Below are 8,962 nucleotides of genomic sequence, written 5' to 3'. Positions count from 1 at the left end.
GTCAGAGGTCCCCCAGTGCTATTTTTCCTCCAAATCCCAACATTTTTTGGCACTTTACTGGTGCCTAACCCCATCGTGGTGTCTTTTGGATGACCCCTGGCTCTGTTTTTCTTCAAATCCCAACAATTTTGGCACTTCGGTGGTGCCTAACCCCATCGTGGTGTCTTTTGGATGACCCCGGCGCTGTTTTTCTGCCAAATCCCAACATTTTGGCGCTTTGCTGGTGCCTAACCCCATCCCGGCATCTGTCAGAGGTCCCCCAGTGCTATTTTTCCTCCAAATCCCAACAATTTTGGCACTTTACTGGTGCCTAACCCCATCGTGGTGTCTTTTGGATGACCGCTGGCTCTGTTTTTCTTCAAAATCCCAACAATTTTGGCACTTCGGTGGTGCCTAACCCCATCGTGGCGTCTTTTGGATGACCCCGGCGCTGTTTTTCCTCCAAATCCCCAAATTTTGGGCTCTTTGCTGGTGCCTAACCCCGTCCTGGCACCTGTTGGAGGACCCGCAGCGCTATTTTTCCTCCAAATCCCAACAGTTTTGGCACTTTGCTGGTGCCTGAATCTGTCGTTAAGCCACTAATTGAGCCTGAATTACCCCCCTCCCCCCCCCCCCCCCCCCCCCCCCCCCAAAAAAAAAATTACCCTAATTTTTAACGAGGGGAGCTCTCGGGGTCTTCCCACCCGAAAGGGGAAAGAGCCCGGGACCCAAAGCGATCCCGCAGCTGTTTCGCTCCGTCCCCACTAAGCGGCGGCGGCGAGCCTCCGGGCCGTGATTTCACTCTTTTTTTTTTTTTTTTTGCCTTTCCCCCCCCCAAAAAAAATAAAAAATAAAAGGGCAAAGGCGTCGGAGGGGCTCGCAAGAAGCTGGACGCGGCAATTTTGGAAGACCGGGACAAACCCTACGCTTGCGACAGTGAGTACCCCAGCCCCGGGGTGGCTTGATCTGGGGATAAAGCGTGGCTTGAACACTTGTTGCTTTTATTTTTTGTTAAAAAAGGGAGATTTTAGGCACCTGGGGAGGGAGGAGGGTGCTTGTGAACCCCTGTAGGATGCAGGGGGCAGGGCGAAAGGTCCCCAAAAAAGGACGCAGGGTCCCTGAAAAAGGGCGAAAGGTCCCTGAAAAAGGGCGAAAGGTCCACAAAAGAGGACAGAGGGTCCCCTGAAAAGGACGAAAGGTCCCCTGAAAAGGCAAAGGGTCCCCAAAAAATGGCGAAAGGTCCCCTGAAAAGGAGGCAGGGCCCCCAAAAAGGGACGAAGGGCCCCCAAAAAGGGACAAAAGGTCCCCAAGAAAGGGTGAAGGATCCCCACAAAAGGACAAAAGGTCCCGAAAAAAGGACAAAAGGTCCCCAAAAAATGACAAAGTGTCCTGAAAAAAGGATAAAAAGGTCCTGAAAAAAGGACCTTGGGTCTCCAAAAAGGATGCAAGGTCCCAAAAAAGGGACAGAAGTTCCCCAGAAAAGGACAAAGCTTCCCCGGACCAGCCTGAAATTCGGCTTTCCCTTTCTCTCTTCTTCCTCCTGTCCTGCACAAGCTGCCGCTGGCTTCTTCCGCCCCCGAAACCCCCTTTTCTCCCCTTTTTCCCCTCGTTTTTTCGCCTGCCCCCCCCCCCGAGTCCCCTCTGTCGCTTGGCACGGGTGCGTGCGTGCGTTTCTCACCTCTCTCTTTCTGTGTTTCAGATAGTTACAAACAAAAGCATTCCCTGAAACCTCCCGACCGAGGTAGTCCGCTCTCTGTCTGCTTTATTTTAGAGTTCCTGGTTATTTTCACCGTTTATCTGATTCCCTCCTGCCTCTCTCCTCCCCAAAACCTCCGTGTTTGGTTCCTTTTCTGATTATTTCACCGTTTATTTGATTCCCTCCTATGATTGTTTTCACTACTTATTGCCTCCTGCCTCTCTCCTCCCCAAAACTTTCATTTTTTGGTTCCTTTTCTGGTTATTCTCCCTGTTTATTTCATTCTCTCCTGCCTTTCTCCTCCCCAAAACGTCCGTGTTTGGTTCCTTTTCTTATTATTTTCACCGTTTATTTGATTCCCTCCTATGATTATTTTCACTACTTATTCCCTCCTGCCTCTCTCCTCCCCAAAACCTTCGTTTTTGGTTTCTTTTCTGATTATTTTCCCTATTTATCTTATTTCCTCCTTCCTCTCTCCTCCCCAAAACGTCGGTTTTGGTTCCTTTTCGGATTATTTTCACCATTTATTTCATTCCCTCCTGCCTCTCTCCCCCCGAAACCTTCGTTTTTGGTTCCTTTGATAATAATTTTAATTATTTAATTTCTTCGCCGGGGGAAAAAAGGGAGGGGGAGAGGCAAAAAGACTTCAAAAGCTCGCCTCCGAGCCCCCTGACCCCTCTGCAGCGGGTGCTTTTGGGTGGAAAAACAAAAATTTAATCCCCCCCCGCCGCGGCGGGGCTGGGAAAACACGCCGCCTCTTTCAAGAGACGCCAAAGCACATCGCTGCGGAGAGAAAAAAAAAGGGGCAAAAATAAACTTTTCCTGCTTAAAAAAGCAGCGAAAACGGGGGCGGCTTCGCGGCGACTCCTCTTCCTCGCCGACTGGGGGGGGGGGTGAACAAGATTGGTGTTTTTGATGCCTGCTTTTATTGAAAAAGGGGGGAAATGGGGAAAAAAAATGGATTAAAAACCCTCCCCGGGGGGTTTGAGAGCGCTTATTTGGGCAAAAACTGGGGAAAAATGGGAAAAGTTGGGATTTATAACCCTCCCTGGGGGGTTCTAGAGCACTCGTTTGGGTGAAAACCCAACAAAAAAGGGTCGTAATCGCTTGCTGTGGTGTTTTCGATGCCTGCTTTTATTGAAAAAGGGGGGAAAATGGAAAAAATTGGGATTTAAAACCCTCCCCGGGGGGAGGAGATTTTGTCCCCCACTCGGTGGGGAAAAAAAATGTGGAAAAATGCACGGAAAATGTGGGGACCCGGGGGTGGGGGGGGGTGTTTGGGGATCGCCCCCTGCGACTTCTGGACAAGGGTGGAAAATGGGGTGGAAAATGGGAAAACGGGACAGAAAATAGGAAGATGGGGCAGGAGATGGGGAAACAGGGCAGAAAATGGGGTGGAAAATGAGGAAGCGGGGCAGAAAATAGGGAAACAGGGAAGAAAATGGGAACACAGCAGAAAATGAGGAAAACGGGGCAGAAAATGGGAAAATGGGATGGAAAATCGGGGAATGGGTCAGGAAATGGGAAAAAGGGGCAGAAAATGGGGTGGAAAATGGGGAAACGGGGCAGAAAACGGGGCAAAGGGGGGAAAAATGGGGCAGAAAACGGGCACATGGCAGAAAGTGGGGTAGAAAACAAGCAAACGGGGAAGAAAACAGGTAAATGGGGTAGAAAATGGGCAAATGGGGCTGAAAATGGGCAGCATTGGGAAAATTTCGGGGGTACCCCGAGGAGGGGGCGACCCCAAAACCGCGCCGCAGGTGCCAGCTGCGCCCGTGGCGCTGCGCTTCCTCCGTCCCGAGAAAGATTTCCCTCCGTCCCTAAAAACCAGCGATTTTCCCCCGTTAGAAATTTCCCCGAAGGGGGGGGGTTCCCCGTGCTCGAAGCCCGAGGGTTTTGGGGTTTTCGGCGGTGGGGGGGGGTTAAAAATGTCCCGTTTGTGTCCCGCAGTCTGCGGGAAGCGCTACAAGAACCGCCCGGGGCTGAGCTACCACTACGCTCACTCCCACCTGGCCGAGGAGGAGGGGGACGACAAGGACGACTCGCAGCCCCCCACGCCCGTCTCGCAGCGCTCGGAGGAGCAAAAATGTAAGGGAAACGGGCAAGTTTGGGGCAAAACCTCCCCGAAAAACACGCTGCCGAGCGGCAAGACGCGTGCCGGCCCCCCGATCCCTTGGGGCATCTCCCCCAGGCTCGGGTTGCCGCAGCGGGATGCTCTGGACTGTTTTCCGCCCCCTTTCCCCCCCATTTTCTGCCCCCTTTCCCCTCCATTTTCCGCCCCCTTTCCCCCCCATTTTCCACCCCCTTTCCCCCCCATTTTCCACCCTTTCCCCCCATTTTTCACCCTTTTCCCCCCATTTTCACTCTTTTTCCTTATTTCTTTCACTCCCTTTTCCCCTATTTTTTACCACCTTTCCCCCATTTTTTACCCCTTTTCCCCCATTTTTCACCTTTTTCCCCCATTTCCACCCTCCCTCCCCCATTTTTCCCCTTTTCTCCATTTCTCACCCCCCTTTTCCCCGTCTTTCATCTCTTTTCCTTCCTTTTTTCACCCCTTTCCTTCCCTTTTCCCCCATTCTCCCCCCGCCTTTTCCCCGTTTTTCCCCCTACGTTTCCGCGTTTTTACCCCCCTTTTTCCTGTTTTTGGGGCGATTAACCCCTTGTTTATTAATTTTTCCCCCCCCAAACAGCCAAGAAGGGCCCCGACGGGCCTGGCGCTGCCCAACAACTACTGCGACTTCTGCCTGGGGGGACTCCAAAATCAACAAGAAGACGGGGCAGCCCGAGGAGCTCGTGTCCTGCTCCGACTGCGGGCCGCTCGGGTGAGCCGCGTGCCCTGACCCTCCCCAGCCCCGTTACTCGCTCCTAAAGGGTCTTTGTAGGGTTTCGTGGCCGTGGCCATCCCCAGACCTTTTCCAGCCCCATTATTTGCTTCTAAAGGGTCTTCTTTGTAGGGTTTCATGGCCACAGGCACCACCAGACCCTTCCAGCCCCATTATTTGATTTTATGGTGTCTTTCTTGTAGGGTTTCATGTCAGTGACCATACCAAGACCCTTCCCAGCCCCATTAATCACTTCTAAGGGGTCTTTTTCTGTAGGGTTTCATGGCCATGGACATCACCAGATCTTTCGCAGCCCCATTATTCACTTGTAAAGTGTCTTTTTTGTAGGGTTTCGTGGCCGTGGCCATCCCCAGACCCTTCCCAGTCCCATTACTCGCTCCTAAAGGGTCGTCTTTGTAGGGGTTTCATGGCCATGGGCACCACCAGACGCTTCCCAGCCCCATTAATCACTTCTAAGGGGTCTTTTTTTGTAGGGTTTCATGACCATGGACATCACCAGACCCTTCCCAGGCCCATTTTTTGCTCCTAAAGGGTCTTCTTTGTAGGCTTTCATGGCCATGAACATCCCCAGACCTTTTCCAGCCCCATTATTTGCTTCTAAAGTGTCTTTTTTGTAGGGTTTCATGGCCATGGCCATCACAAGACCTTTTCCAGTCCCATTATTTGGTTTTAAAGTGCCTTTTTTTGTGGGGTTTAATGTCCATGAGCATCCCCAGACCTTTTCCTACATGGTTATGCCTGTGTAGAGGGATCCTCTCCGTCGGGATTCGTGTCCTTGGCCGTCACAAGACCCTTTCCCAGCCCCATTATTTGCTTTTAAAGTGTCTTTCTTGTAGGGTTTCATGCCCATGAGCATCCCCAGACCTTTTCCAGCGCCTTTATTCACTTTTGAAGTGTGTCTCTTGTACGATTTCATGCCCATGGCCATCACTAGACCCTTTCCAGCCCCATTACTTGCTGTTAGTGTCTTTTTTGTAGGGTTTCTTGTTCATGAGCATCCCCAGACCTTTCCCAGCACCATTGTTTGTTTTTAAAGGATCTTTTTTTGTAGGGTTTCATGTCCATGAGCACCACCAGACCCTTTCCAGCACCATTATTTGCTTTTAACGTGTCTGGTTTTGTAGGGTTTCGTGTCCATGGCCATCACCAGACCCTTTCCAGCACCATTATTTGCTTCTAAAGGGTCTTTTTTGTAGGGTTTCATGTCCGTGATCACCACCAGCCCTCCTCCAGCCCCTTTTTTTTCCCACCCTTTCCCCTCTCCGCTCTTTCTTCACTCATTTTTTCTTTAAAAACGCGATGATTTGGGGTCAGAGCCGGGCCGGGGGTGCTTTTTACCGCCCCCACTTTTGGCTGATTTCCCCCCCCACCACTTTTTTAGGGCACCCCTCGTGCCTGCAGTTCACTCCGGTGATGATGGCAGCCGTCAAGACGTACCGCTGGCAGTGCATCGAGTGCAAGTGCTGCAACATCTGCGGCACCTCCGAGAACGACGTGAGCCCCCCGGGGGGGGCGTGCCGGGGGGGCTTCTGCCCCCCTGCCCCGTGCTGGGGGGCTTGGGGGGCCTCGGGAGGCAGCACGGGGGGGGGTTGGGGGGGGGGAAATGGGGGTTTGGGGGGCGAAGTTGGGGGGTGGGTGTGGGGATGGGGGGTTTTGGGGGGTGAAATTGGGGTGTTGGGGGGGGATGGGGGGTTTTGGAGGGGAAATGGGGGTGTTTGGGGGGGCAAAATTGGGGGTGTCTGGGGGGGATGGGGGGTTTGGGGGGGTGAAATTGGGGTGTTGGGGGGGGAATGGGGGTTTGGGGGGCAAAATTGGGGTGTTGGGGGGGAATAGGGGGTTTGGGGGGGGAATGGGGGGTTTTGGGGGGAGAAAGGTGGGTTTTGGGGAGGGAAATGGTGCCTTTTTGGGGAGAATGGGGCTTTGGGGGGGGGAAATGGTGCCTTCTTTGGGGGAAATTACACTTTTTTTGGGGGGAGAAATTGGGCTATTTTGGGGGGAATGGGGCTTTTTGGGGGGGGCAGATGGCCCTTTTGGGGGAAAATGGTGCCCTTTTGGGGGGAAATGGTGCTTTTTTGGGGGGAAACAGTGCTTTTGGAGTCCAAATGGCACCTTTTTGGGGGGGGGAAATGGTGCCCTTTTGGGGGGAAATGGGGCTTTTTGTGGGGGGAAATGGGGCTTTGGGGGGGGGAAATGGTGGGTTTTTTGGGGGGAAAATGATGCCTTTTTCAGGGGAAATGGTGTTTTTGGAAGGAGAAATGTTTTTGGGGGGGGAAATGGTGCTTTTGTGGGAGAAATGGTGCTTTTGGGAAGCCAAATGGCACCTTTTTTGGGGGGGAAATGGTGCTTTTTAGGGGGAAATGGTGGTTTGGGGGGGGAACGACAATTTTGGGAAGGAAACGGTGCTTTTTTGGGGGGAAACATCAGAGGGACCTATGGGATCCTTTCACTTTAATTCCCCCAATTCCTCCCCTTTTTCCCCAATTTCTTCCTTTTTCCCAATTTCTCCCTTTTTCCCAATTTCCCCCCAAATCGGCCCAGGACCAGCTCCTCTTCTGCGACGACTGCGACCGCGGCTACCACATGTACTGCCTCACGCCCCCCATGTCGGAGCCCCCCGAGGGTGAGTGCTGCGCCCCCCAGAAATGGGTCAAAACACCTCAAATTCGGTACAAAACAGCGAGAGCTGCGCAGACCCAATCCTTCCTGCTTTTTTGGGGGGAGATTCTTGCGATTTGGTTAAAAATTCTTGGATTGCGCAAGCCGGCATTGCCCTGAGGCTCCTCTGCTCCAGCAGAGACCCCAAAAAAGCGTTTTTTTTGCCCCAAAATTATCACCCAAGGCTCCTTCGTCCTCCTCTCCCTCACGCTTTGTGCTGACTCACGGCGTCGAAGCAAAAAAAAAAAAAAAAAAAAGTATTTACAACCAAAACCCCAAAACCTCGATGGCAGAGGGTTAATTATCGGCCGGTTAATTATCAACCGGTTAATTATCAGCCTCCTTCGCTCGAAGGTTAACGAGGAGGAGGAGGAGGAGGAAGGTCACGGGGCTCTGCCAGCAAGAACCCCTCACCGCCGCCGAGATGCGCGGAGACCCCAAACCCGCCCTTTTTCACCCCAAAACAGCCCCTAACGAAGCGCGGGCCCCTAACGAAGCGCGGGCCCCTAACGAGGGGTGCGGGGGGAGCCCCCCGTGACCCCCCCCCGATTTCTGCCCCCAGGGAGCTGGAGCTGCCACCTGTGTCTGGACCTGCTGAAGGAGAAAGCCTCCATCTACCAGAACCAGAACAACTCCTGATGCCCTCGCTTTTCCCTTTTTTTCCCTTTTTTTTTTTTTCCCTCTTTTATTTTACATTTTTTCCCCCATTTTGGGTTGTTTTTTTGGTTTTGTTTTTGTTTTTTATCACTTTTGGGGGTGGCTTTTCTCCCTTTCATCGTGCTGCCCGCGCGTTGGGTTCCTCCGTCGTGCAGCGCCGGGACAGCCACCACCGCCTCCCTGACCCCCAGGAGGGATTTTTGGGGTAATTTCCCCCCAGATCAGGCCCGGCACGTGCGGGCTGCCCCTTCCCGTCACTGTTTCTGGGCTTTTTCACCCAAAACGTGCCCGAATCCTCCCCGCTCCAGCGCCTCAGAGTGGCGTGCCAAAAAAAGAACAAAACGCCGCTTTTCCCTTTTCTTGGCAAATTCGGGGCCCCGCGCCAGCTGGGGGTTGTGTTTTTGGGTTGTTTTCCTTAATTTTTCAATTTTGATGGGGTGAGGTTTTAGTTTTTTTTTTCTGGTTTTATTTTTATTTCATTTTTTCCCCCCGTTTTTCTCCTGTTTTTTTTTCTCTCCTCCCGGCCCCTGCCTAGATGAGGCCTTACACCCCGCCATCCTCCTCCGGCCAGCGCAAAATTGGGGCAAAATCCCAACGTTTTGGGGTTTTCCCCATGCTCCTCCTCCGGCTGGCTCAAAATGGGGCAAAACCCCTCCGTTTTGGGGTTTTCCAGCCCCTGCGGATCCCTCGACCCGTCCCGGTTGCACAGGGTTTGGTTTTGGGGTGGGGGGTGGGGGAAGCTGCTTTTGTCCTAAAACCGCCACTTTTCCCCTCAAAACGCGGCAGGGAGGAGGGGGTGTGCTCCCCCCCCCGGGAAGGAGCCACCGTGCTTTTTTGGGGTGGGCTGGGGACCCCCCCTGCTTGCCCCCGGCCCCCCCCCCAGGGTCCCGTGGACTGAATGTGCCTGTTTTTTCTAAAAATCAACTTTAAAACCTACCTCCGACCCCCCCCCTCCCACCCCCCACACCCCCATTTTCACCGGCCGGAACCCCCCCAACGGAGAAGAAGCTGGCGGGGGTGGGGGGGGAAGACCCAAAACGGCCCCAAATTGACCCAAAATGGCCCCAGATTGGCCCAAAACAGCCTCAGATTGACCAAAAACAGCTCCAAATTAGCCCAAAACAGCCCTAAG

The 8,962-nt window shown here is 53.1% G+C and overlaps 1 protein-coding gene across 1 annotated transcript in view; it reads left to right on the top strand.

Annotated features, from left to right (window-relative positions):
* DPF2 (double PHD fingers 2) overlaps positions 1–8,900 on the top strand; it is a 15,254-nt gene extending 6,354 nt beyond the window's left edge. Inside the window, 10 exon segments of the mRNA XM_080571703.1 lie at positions 837–915; positions 1,679–1,720; positions 3,626–3,763; positions 4,366–4,382; positions 4,384–4,422; positions 4,424–4,486; positions 4,488–4,497; positions 5,900–6,012; positions 7,057–7,138; positions 7,736–8,900. Of these exon segments, the coding sequence (XP_080427829.1) occupies positions 837–915; positions 1,679–1,720; positions 3,626–3,763; positions 4,366–4,382; positions 4,384–4,422; positions 4,424–4,486; positions 4,488–4,497; positions 5,900–6,012; positions 7,057–7,138; positions 7,736–7,812 (660 nt within the window). The 3' untranslated portion in view covers positions 7,813–8,900.
* The last annotated feature ends 62 nt before the right edge of the window (positions 8,901–8,962 follow it).

Source organism: Anser brachyrhynchus, assembly GCF_964034855.1.
Source record: "Anser brachyrhynchus genome assembly, chromosome: 36".
Lineage (NCBI taxonomy): Eukaryota > Metazoa > Chordata > Aves > Anseriformes > Anatidae > Anser > Anser brachyrhynchus.
Note: the sequence above shows the minus strand (reverse complement) of the source record. Positions and strands in the feature narration are given on the sequence as shown.